At 39.5% G+C, this 19,927-nt stretch overlaps 1 protein-coding gene across 7 annotated transcripts in view; it reads right to left on the minus strand.

The window, feature by feature from the left end:
- VEZT (vezatin, adherens junctions transmembrane protein) overlaps positions 1-19,927 on the minus strand; it is a 58,672-nt gene that overhangs the window by 25,552 nt on the left and 13,193 nt on the right. For 4 of the 7 annotated variants that reach the window (XM_040557030.1, XM_040557058.1, XM_040557021.1 and 1 more), the window contains exons 2-5: positions 13,657-13,791; positions 5,690-5,779; positions 3,096-3,271; positions 1,279-1,554 (exon numbers count right to left, since the gene is read on the minus strand). In XM_040557030.1, the coding sequence (XP_040412964.1) occupies positions 1,279-1,554; positions 3,096-3,271; positions 5,690-5,779; positions 13,657-13,791 (677 nt within the window). Of the gene's footprint in view, positions 1-1,278; positions 1,555-2,901; positions 2,971-3,095; positions 3,272-5,689; positions 5,780-13,656; positions 13,792-19,927 lie in introns of all 7 variants that reach the window. The other 3 variants (XM_040557011.1, XM_040557001.1, XM_040557040.1) reach the window with 1 other exon arrangement.

Below are 19,927 nucleotides of genomic sequence, written 5' to 3' on the forward strand. Positions count from 1 at the left end.
AAAGAACAAGGAACCAGCAATTTTGACGCTGACCACAAGTTCGTTTGCTTAAACTTAGGAAAAAAAAACAAATGTTTTCTCATCTGTAATTTGGACAAGCCCTAACAATAATTTCTTTTAAGAACCCATGTGCAAAGATAAGACTGCCTATTGCTCAACTATATGTTTCTTCAGAAAATAAAACAAAAAAATATAGCTAGGCAGACTGAAGATGTGCTTGTGCATTCCAAAGGGAGAATAAAACATTTCTTCTACAAAGCATACTGAAGGCATCTCAAGCTCGAAAACTAATTCAAAATGCAAAGTCTACAGTTTCAATCTTGCATGCACCAACATGTACCTGAGAACAGAGCAGCTGGTCTAGCAGGAACAAACAACTTCATGGTGCATGCAGGGGAACTTTTTATTGGTTTTAGAAAAAAGTCAGCTGGATTTTAGTTGCTGGCATTTCCCACCTCCTTCAACCTTATGTCTAACTGACACAGGTACATTTCTAGCAATAGGTTGCTACTACAGAAAAGGATAGCTGGCAATGAGAACAGGCCTTCTGGGTTTGGGATCATTGCACACACTGAACTAGTGCTAATTTCCTTTCACGCAGCAAATAACCAAAAATAACCCAAACAGTTAAATTACCCAAAGAGCTAAATAACTAGGAAAACTTTCATAACTTAAGTGGACAGGAGGCAAATTCAAGAGTAAATTAAGACTCTAAACATCTTAACAATTGTATGCAAGAATGGAAAGGTGTAATTCTTTTTGAGGTGGGAAATGACCTCTGGATAGTCTTTGCTGATTGCTGGTTCTCATTACTTCTGACTGTTACTTGATAATTTTCATGTAATCTTGTTTTCTAAAATAAGAATGATTACTTGCAGATCAGTTTATTTACATGGATTTGATAATTTAAAGTACAAGAAACCCTTAAGCAAACAGCCTCTCAAATAATCCCCCCAAATGGCTAATTAAATTGGTTCAAGGTACTTAATATATTTCATTGCCAGCACTGCAGGAGACTTTCAAAGGCATAGATGCCCAGTTCACATTTGTGACACTTAATTCTCCTTCAGGATGCATAGTTTTAACAATGGGTAGTTAGAATTCATACTTTTATGTTGGTGAACATAACTGTAATTACACTATTTTATGAAAATTAAAAGTTTTCAGTAATATGCTTTTCGGCAATTTCACTTGTTCTAGGAGACAGTGCAATGAGACTATTTTTAAACAACATATGGCTTGAATGGATCAATTTATTAAAGTGAAATGTAGACTCACAGGGTAAATCCTCTGGAAATTACTTCAGTCTCTTGAATGAGTCGTAGAGCTTTTCTCACGAGATTAGTAAAAGCTCGACTATTTGCCACTGTTTCTTCCAGCTGGACACAGTATTTTCGCAGGGACATTTGCAGCTTGGCTGTCCTCCATGTGCCCCACACTCGAAAGATTGCATACACAAGCAGAACTAGTCCCCACGGTAGCCACGATGATTCCTTCCACCATGAAGGAAGCATAAGCAGTGCACTTACAAAGGCAAGCAACAGTGAGACATCCCTGCAAACAGAGAAAGTAATATCAGCCATAGATTCCTGATGCCAAACAGGCGGGAAGTACATGCAGGTTTCTTAAGCAAGCTGTAAACACCAAAAAAGCCAGCTTTTTGGTGGTATGAGTAGAAGAATAATTTACCACTCTGAAAGGTCAGTTTCTCTCACACATGTGACTTAAAAACAACCACACAACCAAAAAACTGACTACTCAGCATTATAAGCCAGGGTGGGTAGGAACAGGAATATCTGTATTGCCAGGTTCAAGAGTGCAGTAGGAAAGGGCACGTTTTTTTTTGGTAACAAAACCCTCAAGTAACACCAGCTTTATTTTTTCCAGTTTCTGACTTTTTTAACTTGGACACCAACAGACCACTAGTTTTTAACACGTTTTTATAAGATGGCTTGAATAATCATTTTAAAAGATTCGGCAGCTTTTGAAAATCCTTAAAAACCAGAGTCATTAGTATCTCATTTCAGTTATTTCTCAAGGACATTTTAAAATCCTCTGTTATTTTCACCTAGACAAATTCTACAAAAAAGTGACTCCTAGAATATACAGTGTTTCATATGTAGTATTATAGTTGCAGTTTTTTAACATTATGACAGTCTTCAAAGAGATGGATGGCATATGGGCTTAAAAGTGCATGGAGACTTTAATTTTTCCAGAATTTTTTAAAGAAAAAAATACTGTTTTTCTTCCCCTTGAAAGCTTTTCAGAATTTTTCTGAAATTCAGAAATTTTGTAAGCGTTCTTTATAATCTGAACAGTTAAAGAAACAATGAATAGTGTTAGGACCAAGACAAACCACCAGAGTAAGGTGATTTAAAAGTTCTTGTTTGACAGGGAACATCAGTAATGACATAATACATCTTAATAATTCCATCTATTTTCCTAACATATGGATGAAAACATACCACTGGCCTGAGATTGCTATCTCCTGATTCCCACCCATTTCTGAGTGACTCTTTCAGACTACCCACCATTCTTGTTATTTTTCAAATACAGGTGCTAGGTGTTTAGACATTGCTGCAGCTAGCTCCTTCAGTATTCTAAGGTGAATTTCACCAGCCTCTTCTAACCTGAATGCATCGTATTTAAATATTCTTTAGTCTGTTCTTCTAGTATTCTACAGCCATGAAATTTAATTGCCCCCCATACAATTAAAGTGCTTTATAAAGACCACAGTGAAAAACACACTTTCCAATTCGGTCTACACAATCACGTCTCATTTCTCAAAATCATCACTGTATAGCTTTAGAAATTGATGAATTCATCCACGTTAGTTTTTCCTCATGGCAAGTTTCCAAGTATCCATTTATGTTTATGTAGCTATCTCAGATTAAAACTCACTCTTTCAATAAAATGCCTGAGGCAAAAATATGCTTATCTATAAATGTGGGGACTGCTGGACACAAAGACCTGAGGAAAAAAAAAACACACACACAAAAACAATTACTATATTGCTACATTTTATGTAAAGAACATACAACATATTTTTTTCAGTTTAACAGTGAATATAGTTGTAGGTACTCTCTGTACAATACCAAATATTAGGAGTTGCTAGGGAGCGTAGTGTTGGAAGTCGTCCATTTTCCTGTTGCTTACACTGCCCTGCAGACAGGATACTTGGGTCAAGGAACTCAATCAGTTCCACATCCTCCTGCAGCAGAACTTCCTGTTGCAGGATGGTACGGAGTGTGTCAAATCGAAATCCGACATCCTTACCACAAATGGGCAGGAGAAAAACACAGGTATTAGTAAAGAACATGCAAACTCTTAACATTAAGTTATTAGAACAAGGAAAATACCCAGACTCTCCACACTTCACTGACAGCTATCTCTTCCTGAAGATTACCGAAATATTTTGGATATATCAGTAGTAGACTCCTCACTTTTATTAAACTTGTTAAAATTTAAAAATTCATTTACTACCTAACAATTCAGCCTTGCAGGGTGTATCATGCTGTTTTTGTGATCTGACCTAGACAGTAACAATATTTGGTAAAATGCCACAAGTTATGCCAATACATTTGCAAAAGGATTGGAAAGGTATCATATCTATTAGAAGATTTCAATAAAACAGCAAACCTTCTTTTTTGTCATGACATAATTTAGATCATTAACAAAACAAACAAATTATAAAGAGCGAGATTACAGCTCAGTCAACAAAAAGTCACCTGTGGACATTTAATAGGGTCAACGTGCTGGACTCAAGCCCCCAACCAAAGCAGTGAGTCTTCTCCTGCAGGGTTCTGCGACCCAAGAGAGCTCAATCCAAACATGAAACACTGTGGGCCTCTGAAGACTTCACACTTACTGAACTTCAGGGAGTTACTTAGTCATGGATCTGACACTATGATAAATGTCTGCTATTTTTCCCCTACCATAATAGCTCTTCAAGGCAATACGCAGATCTTGAAGACAAATATGTAAATCAGAGAAGACCCCCTGAAATTTTAATTTGCATATTGCACCAAACTATAATTACAGAACACTTCAAGCTGAGAGCGTTCTAACAAAACCCCAAAATGAGCATGTGCATCTTTGCATCTAACTAGCCTGAAGGAGGGAGAGTATTTTTGTAAAACCCTCTAATAGAAGCTGTTAACAGAAGTTTGAAATTTCACAGTACAGAGATTATTTATGAAACTTTGCTCTAGCTAATCAAATGTTTAATTCCATACATTGATGTTACTCCAGATAACTTGCATTCTACATTTACTAAAAAACATTGTTTCAGGGCTGTGTTCAAGAGGAAACTCTGCCCTCCTCCAACACATCCTGTGTCATTTCGGTACCCTGCTGTAGCATGCAGCAGGAGAAACATGCTTTTCACATTCTTCAGTTGTGTCTCCCTCTCAAGAAATTAAAGCTAAAAAAAGCTTTGAAGATAATACCTTTGATTCACAGAGAAACAGAGAGAAAGAAAAAAGACAACCCAAGATCAGTAATGATAGGTTTCAGCGGAAATTTTGTCCTCTTGAAATAAGGGAGAAGCAATAGCAATTGGACTCACTAGAACTCTCTTAGAAATGGAAACCCCTAACTTACCATATTGCTCACTTCCCAGCTCCCCAAACTACATATAAAGGCATCGCTCTTATATCATAGTAGAAAAAAATTAAACTTCTAACTTTCAGATTCTGGAACAGTCTAAAATGATATTTTCAAGCAAGACTAGGAACCTGAAACAGCCGGGTGCTACTTAAAGCAGATCTCGACCAACCCTAGGCTAGAAACTGAATTGTCTAGAACGTGGTGCTGCAGAGAACAGGTGTAAAGACAGCATAAAACTATTTTTACCTACCTGGGGTAGAACTATCACCCTTCAGTTCTACCCCACACACGCTGCCTTGGGTTCTAAAAGTTCCTTGTATGTTCTAGGAGTAGGACAATAAAACTTTGGGTGAGGCAGGTGGAGGTGGACACCCACTCTGATTCTGAACTGCTGAAGTGTGGGCATACAGGTAATGCAGAGCCTGATCATGCCTCTTCCTACAGCCAGGCTGCTACAAAGATGTCATCTGCTGTTAATGCATAACATCATTTTGAAGCATTATAATGGTGCTGCCTTAGCTTGCTTTGCTTTTCCCAAATGTAAAAGCACTGTGGAAAGTGCAGAGACATAATACATAACCCAGGATAGGTCCAGGGGTGGTAGAGCTGCACAAGCAGGTGCTATGCCTGAGCTAACAAGGTGAAAGAGGTGGTGAAGCAACAATCAGATGAAGCTCTAGAGCCTTCTCTTAAGCTGTGTCTGCAAGTCACTGGACCGCCACTTGGGGACTTTCTCAGCGTCTCTCAGTGCCTTCCAGTGAATGGGGCAGATACAACGTAGATTAACTCCTTTTACCTTTCAAGAATTTCCTTAATTTCTCATCATCTCTTATTCCATGTTTTGAATATCTTCAAGCTGGCTACTGATATTTTTTTTTCTTTTTGGGCTGTGCCCAACTTGCCTGGCAACCTAACTCTGAAAAATAGAATCAGTATTACCAAAAGAGTTAAGTAAAACTCTCAGAACATACAACAAAAGAGACCAAAGATGGTGCTTGGAGGAGAAGGTACAAAGGAGTGAAAGACCTGTGGATTAAGAAAGAAAAATTAAAAAATAAAATAAAATTAATTAATCACTTACCAGTCGGTGAAGTATGTCATCATCTTTCTTATATTGTGGAAAAGGAAACCAACTTCTGAAGAATTCAACTAGTTTTGACAGGATGCCTTGCTGAAGGGAACAGAAATTATTTCATTAAAAAAAGAAAAAAGAAAAAAATAAATAACAGACAGACAATTCCTTTATTTGTGCATCTGCTTTCCTTGTTAACTCAAACACACGTACCTGTAAGGAAGTTTCGCTTATTCTATTTGGCCTAACTTCAGAGTATGCTAAGGGAACATCTGCTTCCGCTCAGTTCGCCTGTACACAAGGCCGTGAAATAAAGCTTCATTAACCCCACCCATTCAGAGTGTGATGGATTGTTATGCTATAACGTTAAAAATAAATACAGCTAGAATTTGTTTGATCTCAGGTTGGCAGCTACTGCATCAACATGAAAGATTTTCTCTCTTCTTCAGCATAAAAAAAAGCAGTGAAGTTAAATGGCTGACAGAGACTGAACAGAAGGAAAAGACTGGGAGAGGAACAACCTCTCCTTGGAAGACCACCACAGCTTGAGGACAAGACTGAAGGACGAGTGAACAGAGGCAGGGAAGAGTGATGATAGGAACAGGAGCTGTGTCAGAAGCACACTGTCACAGCAGCACTTGCCATCAGGTACTTCTCTCTCCATGCTGCTTCGCATGCAACCTAAACCAACACGTTGATCTGAGCTGTAAACCTAACTTTGAACATCGCTAATTAGAGGGACTTGCTGTCATCACACATTTTACTCGCATATCCTCCTAAAAGATGATGCATGAAAGATCATAATTAAATGGATTTTTATCTATTATATAATCTATATATCTATATATCTATATCCATATATACTATATATCTATAAAATAAAAAGATGATTTTGCTTCACTCTGCAGTCATTTCATGAAAAAGGCAGAGTTTCTGACAGACACTCTATAGCTACTTTCCTCAGACTGAATTGACAGGAAGTATTTTTCAAATGATTTACTTACATCTATTTCATGAATTCTGGGGCCTAACTCTTAATCTTCAAACTGCTGAGACATATTATAATTAACTGAAATGTATACCTTAATTTATAAAGTATGTCTACATTAAATTGGCTTCTTCCTTTTCTCTCACTCTCTTTTTTAAGAAAGAGAAGTGTAAAACTGAAATTTACTACATACAGCTGAAAGGTCACTCTTCCCCTTGAGCAACTGGTGCTGAGCTTCTGACCTCTGGGATTCTAGGTACAAACCCGTTCCAATACAAGCTACAAAAATGCTCATTTCCTTCTCAAAGCTGTTTGAGAAGAGCAACACAAACTTCTCCAATAGGCTCCTAACTCTACGGTTGTAAATGGAAGAATAAAATCAAACAAGTATTGAGCTGTGTGGTTAGCCCTGTGATTAGTCAGACCAGCGACTGGAGGCAGGTCAGCCAGTCGGATCAGTGTAACAGCCCTCTGAGAGGCTGCATGACAGAAGTTTGATGCACAGTCAGGGCAGAAACGCTTTGAATAACACCAGAAATTGTCATACTAAAGCCTTTATGCTTCACAGAGCATTAGGTAATCCAACTCAAGTTTTGCTTTGCGTATGCTTCATCTTTCTGTAGACAATTAGAGTTGCAGACCTATGCCAAACTGATAATATGGGCCCCATAACGATACTTCTTCCCAGTACACAGGTATCACTGTGGCTTGTTAAGAGGGGCTATCCCAGCAATCCGCACTTTTCAGCCTACAGAGTAATACAGATGAGGTTGTGAAGTATGTTAGAGAGTATACAGAATCACAGAATCATCTAGGTTGGAAGAGACCTCCAAGATCACCGAGTCCAACCTCTGACCTAGCACTAATGAGTCCTCTACTAAACCATATCACTAAGCTCTACATCTAAACGTCTTTTAAAGACATCCAGGGATGGTGACTCAACCACTTCCCTACTTTCATGTGCAATATTGGACAAGCTATCAAAAAATAAGAGGCCCTGTTCCTGTTTCTATACTAATTTCTATCATTATTATCAGTAATGCTGGTAAAAGCAAGATTCACCCCTGCTGTATGGGCAAAGATTCTGAAGTTGCTCAAGGGCACTGACGTCTAAGAGGAGAAGGGTGTCACAAACTGCAGCAGTAGATTATCCTCCAAGGAAGAGTTTCTTGTAAAGTGGTGCAAAACAAAATTATCTTATTACAATTTGTGGAAAAATGAGATGAAATAAACAAAAGTCCTTGCCCTACATTTCAGTTTCAGACAAAGTATTTGTCTCAATACAGTGAAGTGTAAAAGAAGTTGACCATTTACTATTTACAATGATGCCTCTTGGATCCTATCATTTTCAGCTGCTTAGCCTTCTCAAGTTCTTTAGTTTTTATCATAAGAATTTAAATCTATACCAAAGACAGTTTTAAACTGCTACCAGCTGACTAAACTTGATTATGAAAGCACTGAAAAAAGGCAGACTAATGTGCTATATAAGTAATTGTTTGGTTTATTTGCCATGTTTTCGTTTAAAAATAAAAATATGAGCTTGCATAAATGCTCACCAGGCATGTCAGTGCTTGAAAACACAAAACAAGACAACCCACTGTCTTGGGCTGTGACCCAGTAGAGTCCAGTAACACATTCAATTATTCAGATCCTTGGAATAGTGTCTCACGGTCTGCACTCCCATTGGGAGCGTTACTGACAAGTAAAACGACTTTCATCAACACACAAGTTGAGTCATGTTGCCAGTGCTTCTGGAGTATCATTTTTACAACTTTAGAACACAAGTCAGTCAAATGATTCCTCTTAATAAGCTTACTAAATAACTATAATTATTATATTTAATTATAATTATAATAATTATTAATTAACAGAATTAAGCTTAATAATAAAGATATATAATGCCTAACATTAATAGAAAATAGCATAGGACACAAACATTTTAGGTACATTCCTTTGAACCTAAAATAAAATTCTTAAGAATGTTTCTCTTCTGCACAGGTTGAACTTGAAATGGCAAATTAGCAGGTATCTGAAATTCACATTGGCACCTTTCAATTCTGTGCGCATCAGAAAGATGACAGTACTAAGCATTACTGAGGATAGCCTCAGCACAATCCTACGTATCTGCCTCCAGCACCAGTGCCTCCAGCACTAGTGATAAATGATTACCACATCTGAGCTGGGATAAGGTGTGACAGTAAAATCAATTTAGACACTCAGATATGCACAGCAGCATAGGAAAATGAGTGAGAAAGGAAAAATGCGAAGAAATACATTCCTTAAAGATCAAGCAGAATTACCCGAATAATTCTGGATTTAATTCCAGAAAACAGGTCTAGGAGCTCTTTCAAACAGTACCCTTGAGTATCAAGTCCTCGTGAGATCAGAACGTTAGCTGTAACTTTGTCCAGAGATCGGTACAGCTAGGAGCACTCAACCTATAATTACCATGCTAAATCACATCTCTATACTCCATCAACCCTCAGAACACAATCTTGAAGTACCTCTTTTCAGCTTTTCTGCTCAGTGTTCATTAAGACCATGCTCTCATTAAGACAACAAAACAAAACAAAAACAACCAAGCAAACAAAAACTAATTAAGACGTGCTTCAAGTTCAGCTGATGCCTTTATCGTTCATTAAGCCTGAACAACACGCTCTGCTTGGTGGGAGAGCCAAACACAGCAGCGACGTTTGTAGCAGTTCCTAGGAACCTCTTTATCTTCCAGATTTGTTTTTCCAGTCCACAAAGATCCCACACTAGATCTTTGCCTTGCCAAAATACGTCACAAGATTGTATCTGCACAGGGTTCCTACTTGACTGAATATAAGAGGAGTAAACAACTGAAACTCAAAGACAAAGCTATACTGCAACTTTTCTAAAGTGAGTCTTCCACTATAAGCCAGCTGACAGCCTAGAAAAAAAATAGTATTTTACTTTTCTATTCAGGAACATATCTGTCTCCTTTTCTAGCCAGAACAAATCCTACATCTAGTAGAATGGGATGAAATTGGAGAAATAAAGCAGAATCGGATGCTCCCCTTAAAGAGCTAACCAACCACCTTTTGGAAAAAAAAAGGAGTATCATTTTAGAAGCCGGGTTGTTTTGGATCCAGTAGAAAACTTAGAGTGGTAGATGGACCATGATGACCTAAGAAAGCCAAAACTCTTTGTAAAATGCAGTCCAGAGCAGGTGCATAAATATTAAAATACCTTTTGAAGTAATAAAGTGTTTGAGGCATTTGTAAACTTACTTCTCAAAACAGAAAGAAAACGATACATATGTACCAGGCATCACTCAACATGGATCATCATCTACTCCCTGTGATTATGTTATTTGCATTACACTAAGCCTCAGCTAAAATCGTTTTACATTAGGACTGTGGGTAGGTACATATTCAGAACTTGGAAGCCATTTGTTTCCCAGACATTTTATAATTTCAGTAAACTAGATCAGCAAAGGGTGAGAGAAGGGAAGTGATAATAGTCCAATGTGAAAATGAGGAAATGATTGCATGGGAATTTAAATGATTTGCCTATACATCATACAGAAGTTTTAACAAAGTCTCAGATCCTCCTTAATCCAGTCTACTTCTTTAAACATGTGGCCAGCTGTCTCTCCCCCATGCTCTTTCCTTTTGAGATACCTTACCAAAATGGGACACGCAAACAGAAATCAAAGGACAAAACCAGACTTTCTGACATTAGGTTACAAAAGAAAAGTGTTACTGTTCCCAAACTACTACCTGATCAACAGCAGGAAGAACCAATGACATTTTCTCACTACAAATTACACACAGGTTTCTTCCTTTTTCCCACCCCATATCCTTGTCTAGACTGAGATGAGACAGTATGAATGTCATGCTGGCGTTTGTAAGACATGTGCAGCCCATTTTCACACACCCTCTGCTGACGCAATACCAGAGGACTTCCTCCCAAAGCAATAAAATTAACAGTAAGATGCTTGAGAGGAATGAAAGGGGAAAAACAGAACACTTACGCCTCTTAAAAGCAGTGTGTCATGCTTTTAAGGTTCTTATCCCCACAGCACTTTTGTATTAAATTCAGTAGAAATCATATACATGAACACAGCATCATACTGCTTTACTAATTCCACAAAAATTAATAGGCAAAATAAAGTAATACAGCTAACAAACGTAGTCCAGGTATCACTTCACAATAATGAACAGATAATCCATCAATGAAATATGTCACCCTAATTTTCAATTAACAGCTGTTTAATTAAAGTCTTCCTGGACTGAGCCAAAATAGGTATGTTCGATGTCAACATACCACAAAACTGCCAATAGCTTTAAAGTGAAAATATATTTTCAGTTGTTTTCTTGAGGGTTGTGGTGACTGCCAGCTGACAATTCTGAAAAGTAAAGGTAGTGGACATATAATTTCCAGGAATTCTTTTCAAGCTAGTTTAAATCAAATTTTGAGTTTAAGCCTGAATTAAATTCAGCCTTTCCTCATGAACACTGATAGAAGCAACCATTATTACTAACGTACTAGATATCCACATCAGTAGTAATTAGAAGTCAATTTATTCATTACATTAAAAAAAATCTTACATTAGTGAAACCATTCAATGAAGTGTGGAGACGCTGCAAGAATCATCCCCTTCCCAGCTCCAGTTCACAGGCTAGACACTCAGTGGTCTAGCTCACAGGTCTGCTCAGTGGATCGTGCACCCTGTATCTCATCTATCAGAAGACGGGGCACGAAAGAAGGGAGATGTGGTACACCTCCACAGGAATACAAGTCTTAGAAACTGTGTTTCAAGGCTGTGAAGCAAAGCGCATAGTGCACCTGGCCCATCGGGTAAACACAAACAAACCATGACCAATCTATCCACGAAGAAAGACTCCAATAGGACTGAAGACCAAAACATTTCTTGTTTTATTACCCTGCCCTTTCAGAATAACGAGTGTGTGAGGAAGGTTATATAGTCTATGCAGACAGTAGTAAAATGGATACCATTATATGAAAATATGATACACCAACACTTCTCAGAATACTGCTAGATGAATAAGCTTCACACTGCAACTTTTAAATTTCCACTTCAAAGACTGTATATGCCAGTCCTTGCAAGTATACCATATTTTTATAAACAGTTTGGTAACTACACATTCTTTCCCCAGATCAGGAAAAAAAAACATTATCCACATCAACTCACACACTTCTGAATCCTACCCCACCTAACACCCCACACAGAGCAGAATAGATTAAAAAACCCATGAGATAAAAATGCGTCTGACCTAAAACAAAGGAGGAGCAAGGAGGACATGTTCAAAACTGATTTGTTGTTGAAATAAAGCCTAACAAATTGTGACTATTACTTGGCTAATTCCTTGAAGCATCTTGAGAATTATTTGAAAAAAGATCCTAAGAAAAGCATCAGCTCACCTCATTTGCCACATGATCCCCCATGCACCACAACCTTCTGGAAAAGGGAGACCTTCTGGAGATCTCAGGGCCACTCCTATCACACTGCCTGTGTTTGGGAAATACGGGATGCTCCCCAATTCACTGCCTGCTAAGAGGAAGGGTGGAACATTGTGGAGCAGGGAAGCAACAGAGGTTATAAACGAGAGGGAAAAGGTTGTGAACCTCTGATCTGAAGATGGCTAAAGAGGTATAAAGCAGGAATGAACATCAAGAAAACTGCTCTGGAAGAAGGCTAAAAGCCACAGCAGGTGAGAATCAGATAGCCTAAGGTGCAGTAACGGTACAATGAAGCTACAGTAAATGGTGGGGTGAGGGGAGAAAGAAATGCTAATTCTTCAGAGACATCACCAAATCAGCCCACAAATGCTTGTTTTGGGCTCTTACCCAAGAGGAACTGCTCAACACATCCCCACCCTGCCCCAGCCTGCAGTGGCCAGGACAGAGAAGTCTGCACAGAGCCTCTTTTTATCCTCCCGGCTTAGCGTCTAACTAGAGCACGTCCACTGAGAATCGAATTCTACACTGCAGTAGAAAAACAGGCAGGCAGAAAATAAGTGCTCTTAGCATGCTCCATCTAGTTGCTAAGGAGAAGACACAATGACTACTGAATTTTCTAAAACTTCCCCTTTTCGAACCAGCAAAGAGATTCCTACATCAGGTCTTCAGAAGAGGAATTCCCTCACCCATACTACAGCTCCTCAGCCGAGTCACACAGCCTACATACTATCTGTGCGTAGACTATAGTAGGTGTTAAGTGGACAAATTAATGCTATAAAAACTATTTTATAGCATTGCCGTATTTTAGTAGCCACCAAGCTCTTAAATAGCAAGCACACTTTTAATACAAAAAATATTATAAAAATCCACAAGCCTTTACTTAAAATAACAGAGAAATAAGAGGTCTGAGCTAATGAATCAGCTGAGCCTTGTCAGCTGTTACTGATACAAAATTGCTATAACTACAATTCTACTATCTTGTTCAGACTGGTTTTTGTATTTATACTTCCCAGAAATCATCTGCCTTAATTTTTTGTCACATAATAAGTGATATTTAGGAAGTGAATGCCTGAGGTGGGCTGACAACTCTATAAATATCTTGTTCCAGATGATTGCAGGTTTTGTTCACAAAATTTAATGCTAAGCTTACAGTAACAATACCCAGTAAATGTGATTACTTACAACTCTTAAAAAATTCACTATTAAAATGTTGTTTCCTCAGCTCTCATAGAAGCAAAGAAACACTTCAAACTATACTGGAAGACCACACATTTCCAAACATATTTGTAGACAACACATGACAACACTGTTATTGTTAAATTATTATCATCATTATCACCATCATCATTATTAATAATAATAATTGTTATTATTACAGTAAGAGTTTCACCTTTATCCTATTACTATTATTATTATTATTATTATTATTATTATAGTAGTAAAAGTTTCACCTTTACCACATCCAATTTTGCCTAGTGACAAAGCAATGCAGTTCTCTTTTGAGAAGATAAATACTAAGGAACAGGAAAACACTCACTTTCTGGACAACGTGCACAGTCCGCTCTTTCTGGCCTTCCTCTACTGCACATTGCTTTGCCTTCTGCGACACAGAGGAACATACTTCAAAATCTGTGTGTCCCAAATCCTGCAGATACTGGTAGAGTGGTGAATTCTGAAAGAAAGTTAAAAACAGAAAAATTTGAAAACAAACAAAACCAACCAACCAAACAAAACCCTCAAAAACTCAAAAACAAAAACCAAGGGTAAACGACATTCCCTATTTACCACAGAACATGACTACAGGATGCCGAAGCACAGTCAAACTGCATGATCAGCAATGAGGTATGCAACAGGAAAAAAAGAACATAGTATCACAGTAACAGCAAAGAAGCCAAATTTTTGCTTTAAACATCTTTCAAGTTTTATCTTAACCATAACAAAAGAGTTGCAAGAGAGTCAATATATGATACTGTAATGAGAAATAAGTATGCAACTAACCAGCTTTTCCTACAGTAATATATTTTCCAGGTTACCTGATTTTTTTTTTAGCTTATAACTTACATGTAGGCAATAAATAAACCAAGTATTTGGCAATATTTTTAGTATATATTTTTAGTATATATTTTAAAACATTCTTGTGTGACTCTAAAACACTTGATGACACTAGTTTCCTAAAGTTTATAAAAGTTGAATACTTTGTACAGCTTCTAGTGAAACAAACTTTATAACTAGAGCACTTTTAAAACTTCAGTAAATGAAGCCTCAGTTTAACCTGATGAGGGACTTATGGAGTGCTTTCCTGAAATGAGAAAAAAAAACAGAGAATGGCTTCTGCTCTATTTGAGGACAACATTAACACTTTTGACAGCCAACTCTCACAGTTATCAAAATAAATAAATAAATAAAATAAAATAAATATGAACAAAACTAAAACCAACTTTTTAAAGTTGCTGGCAAAGCTACTAATTCAGAAAGAGTCCTTAATAAAACTGCTTAGAGAAAGCAGGAGATTCTGATTGCCATGACATGGATTTTCACATTTTTTGATATTTATCTACATAGGCTTTTGGATTTTCTTTCCATCCCTATCGGATGTCTAGATTTACTTAACCATTATTTGCCAACATCCATATCTGTGACAGAATTGGCAGAAAGGATATTTACACTAAATCTAGTTCTACCCAGGAGATGTAAAAGGACTTTTTTTTTTTTAAGAAAACCTCTCAGTAATCAGTCTTAGATAGCCCAGTTAGTTAGGAATTACTTTTTACCTCTGAAAAAACTTTATCAACACCCCACGGTAGTATGCAAACACCAGTGAACTGCATAAGAAGAATATAAATATTTTAAGAATTATAATTTACTACCAGTGGGACAACAGAAATACTAAAGTTAAAAAAGGAAAAGCTTTATAATAACGAGCACACAATTGTGGAGGTTCACAGAAACACTGACCAATAGTACATCAACTATGAATCATTACATTAGCTATCATTAACTTGCTGATGCGAGTAGTGAAAAAGGCATCTACCATGACCATGTACCAACATGGCCAAGTCTCAAGTGACTGCCTGCCATACAGTAAGACTCTGAAGTAATCATTGATTCTAGCTTAACAAATGAATTTGTTACTGCTAAGGTTATTATTATTATTTTTTAATCCTATCAACAATGTGTTCTTTGGATCGCTCTTGCCTATCTAAAGCATGCAAATGCACACTTTTGCATGCTCCCTGTGAGTAACTAACTCATAACAGATTCAGAGTCCACTCATTACCTGAAACTCAAACATTCATGCCAACTCACAGCTCTGTGCAGGTCCAGACAGTCCCCTCACCCACAATGACAGTGATTGTGCAAAGCGCTACGCTACATTAATGACTCATTTCCTTGTGGGAATTTTCCAGTGTGACACCGTGATCCTATCTTTTTCCTAAGTGTCCTTCCTCAATGGTCAAACACTTTTTCAAATGCATAATTAAACAATGCACCCTAATTGAACAATGCAATGCGCTGGACTGCCTGTAGGGACGCTATGTTTCTCTCTAAGTAGAACGTGTCTCTTTACCAGAATTACTAAATAAAATGAGAAAGGAAACATAATAGGCTAGAACATTTCTTTTATTTACACTAAAGGCATAATGGTTTGTATCAGGAACAGTGTAGCCAGCAGGACCAGGGGCGTGATCGTCCCCCTGTACTCAGCTCTGGTGAGGCCTCACCTCGAGTACCGTGTTCAGCTTTGGGCCCCTCACCACAAGACGGACATCAAGGCCCTGGAACACGTCCAGAGAAGGGCTACAAGGCTGGTGAAGGGCCTGGAACACAAGTCCTATGAGGAGCAGCTGAGGGAACTGGGGGTGTTTAGTCTGGAGAAGAGGAGGCTCAGGGGAGACCTTACTGCTCTCTACAACTACCTGAAGGGAAGGTGTGGGGAGCTGGGGGTCGGCCTCTTCTCACAGATAACTAGTGATAAGACTACAGGGAATGGCCTCAAGTTGCACCAGAGGAGGTTTAGGTTGGAAATAGGAGACATTCCTTCTCAGAAAGAGCAGTCAGGCATTGGAACGTGTTGCCCAAGGAAGTGGTAGAGTCACCATCCCTGGGGGTGTTTAAGCCAAGGTTGGACGTGGTGCTTAAGGACACGGTTTAGTGGGTGACATTGGTGGTAGTGGGAAGGATGGACCAGATGATCTTGGAGGTCTTTTCCAAACTTAACGATTCAATGAATGTTACATTACCTCAATAACTTCAGGACAAAACCTGAAATTGAATGGACATGCATAACCATGTCTTCTTAAAATGGTCTCCATACAGAAGCAGGCTGTATACTACCAGCACACCTGAACTACTCAAACCTGCACACACAAACGGCTCTTGAAGTAACATGGAGGTTTCAGACAGAACCAGACCGAATTTTCCCAGTTTAGACAAAGGTGTGTAGACAAAACTCTGGGGAATTACAGGCCTGTCAGCCTTACCTTGGTAACAGCATCACACAGCACATACAGGACAACTGAGAGATCAGAAGCAGGCAGCATGGGTTTATGAAGGGCAGGTCGTGCCTGACTAATCCGATCTCCTTCTATGACAAGATGACCCACTGAGTAGATGAAGGAAAAGCTGTGGATGTTGTCTGCCTTGACTTTAGTGTTTGACACCATCTCCCAGACTATTCTCCCAGAGAAACTGCTGCTAGTGGCTTGGACAGGTGTATAGTTCACTGTCTGGATGGCTGGGCTCAAAGACTCATAGTGAATGAAGTTCAACCCCATTAACAGCTGGTCACCAGTGGAACTCCCCTTGGCTTCCCCCAGGCTCAGTCTTGGGTCCAGTTCTGTTTAACATGTTTATCAGTGATGTGCGTGAGGGGATCAAGTGCACCCTCAGTAAGCTTGCAGATGATACCAAGTTGGGTGGCACTGTTGATCTGGTTGAGGGCAGGAAGGCTTTGCAGAGGAATCTGGATAGGCTGGATTGATGGCCAAGGCCAATTCCATGACAGTCAATACGGCTATGTGTCAGGTGCTGCACCTGGGTGGTAACACTCCCATGCAGCGATACAGGCTTGGGGAAGAGTGGCTGGGAAGTTGCTGGGCAGAAAAGCATTACGAGGTGCGGGTCTACAGCCAGCTGAACATGAGCAGTGTGCCCAGGTAGCCCAGAAGGCCAACGGCATCCTGGCCTGCATCAGAAGCAGTGTGGCCAGCAGGACTAGGGAAGTGGTTGTCCTCTGGTATGTGGCACTGGTGAGACTGCACCTTGAATATCGTGTTTGGTTTTGGGCCCCTCACTACAAGAAGGGTATTGAGTTCCTTGAGTGTGTGAAGAGCAGCAAAGCTGGTGAAGGGATTAGAAACCTAGAGTTATGAGGAGCAACTGAGGGAACTGGGAGTGTTTAGCCTGGAGAAGAGGAGGCTGAAGGGAAACCTCATCACCTACAGCTACCTGAAAGGAGGTTGTAGTAAGGAGGGCGTCAGCCTCTTTTCTCATGTGACAACTGATAGAATAAGAGGAAACAGTCTCCAGTTGCACCAGGGGAAGTTTAGATTGGACATGAGGAAGAATTTCTTCACGGAGAGGGTGGTCAAACATTGGAATGGGCTGTCCAGGGAGGTGTTGGACTTGTCATCCCTGGAGGCATTTAAGAGACGCATGGACATGGCGCTGAGGGACAGGGTTTAGTGATGGGACTTGGTAGGTCAGGTTGACGGTTGGACTCGATGATCTTAAAGGTCTTTTCCAACCTATACGATTCTATGAAAACAGTGGATGAACATAGAATATTTTATTCAAAATCATAATTTTGATGCTCATTCCAGGCAGGACTCCAAGGAAATTGCATCCAGGTTCCTGACAGACCTATCCAAGGGGTAGGACATCTCCAGGTCCTAATTGCAGGACACAGCTACCTCCCTTTATCTGTCCAGGAGTTGGAGACCTCCGCACCGCCCTACCCCCCAGCTCAGTCACAGGGACCTTAATATTTCCTTGTTACAGCTAGTAGAGATGAGACCAGAACACCAACTTCACCACTGCGTGACCTAAGCAGCTTCCTGTGTGATGGTGTGGTGTTTTAACCCTGTTGGGCAGTGGAACTCCACCACAACCACTCTCTCATTCCCTCTCCTCAAAGAAAATGAGGAAGAAAATATGATGGGCTCAAGGGTTGAGATAAGGACAGGGAGATCACTCAGCAACTAACGTCATGGGCAAAATAAGACTCAGCATAGGGAGATTAAAATAATTTACTGCCTATTACTAGCTCATTAGAACAGTGAGAAACTAAAAGCAAACTGAAAACACTTTCTCCCCATCTACCATTTTCTACCTCCTCCCCCTGAGCAGTACAGGGGAACGGGGGCTGCAGCCAGTCCCTAACCCTTCACAGTCGCTCTCTGCCCCTGCTCCACGTGGGGTCCCTGGGGATGCCATCCTTCCCAAACTGGTCCTGTTGGGGCTCCCCACAGGCAGCAGCTCTTTAAAACTGCTCTCTGATCTGACACAGGGCAGCTTCTGGACTCTTCTCACAGAAGCCACCCTTGCACCCCTCCTGCTACCAAACCCTTGCTGCATAAACCCAATACAGATGGGAAGTTCAAAACCAAATTGTTTTAACTTGAAAACAAACAAACAAAATGTTTTCAGGCTCTTTCACCTCAGTAACCTGGAAATCCTGCTTTTTGCTGTCTCCAGTTATGACTATTATCTTGTTACACATACTTGTTACAAGCATAACCAATCATCTTGATCATACTTGTCACAAGCAAGACACCTGAATATTCTTTATTGCTACTCACCTAAATACAGACAACTGTCAAAATAACTCAAATATACCAAGGTGTTTTTCCACTACTATCTTAGGGTATACCTTCTTGTTTTGGGGGCTTCTGTATTCTGCTCTCTCCACTACAGAGACAGAAGGCTAGAGAGAAACCATCCAGGTACCCAAATAATGTTAGAGACACAGGTGATAGTAACAGCTGTCTGTTGTGGAAATAAGGCAAAATTTCCCCTTCTGGGTCACTGCAGAAAGCTCAGGCAGCTGATGGCTTGTCATTACAAGGGATTCAAGCAAGCACCAACCAACTCAAGGGAAATGTAAACTAGGTCTTTGCTAATGATCCATCACAGAGCGAATATTCAGTATGAAAAGCAATCTGTTGGTGTGAGAATTAAAGTTGTGTTTTTGCAGTGGAAAATTCCACTAACTTTGCATATTCAAAAGCAATTCTGCAGGCATAACAGTGGCATAACAGTGGGGAGTATGTTAAGCAGATAAGGAGACAGTGGAAGGTCCCACTGTCCCAAAATAAGGAAGATGGCTACGAAAAACAAGACAAGCAGTGCAAAATCAGTAAAAACAAAAAATCAAGAGCACTCTAATCACGAGAGAAGAAAAAAAAAAAAAGGAAAAAGGAGAAAATAATGGATGGTCAAATAAAATTGTACATGCATAATATAGTAGTAAGTGTTGAGTAGTTTGTGAACCTGTAGTATTCAGCCAATGAGGAAACGGAGGAATCAAGTGTCGGGTAACAGGGAATATAAGCTTATGATATACTTTTGCTGTGCACTCCTGCCTGCAGGACGCCCTCCATTGCAATCACGAATAAAAATGCTACTTCACTGAGATCCTCACCTGAGCCTGTGTAATTGGCTACAGATTGTTTCTCACAAACTGGGGGCTTGTCCGGGAGCCAGTCGCCTGCTGGGGATTGTTTCTCACATTGGCATTGCAGGAGAAGAAGAAAAAAAAAATTATTCTGACTGCGTGAGGTCACTTCAAATGTGCAGGGCACAGAAAG

The sequence above is a fragment of the Cygnus olor genome, chromosome 1, assembly GCF_009769625.2.
Source record: "Cygnus olor isolate bCygOlo1 chromosome 1, bCygOlo1.pri.v2, whole genome shotgun sequence".
Lineage (NCBI taxonomy): Eukaryota > Metazoa > Chordata > Aves > Anseriformes > Anatidae > Cygnus > Cygnus olor.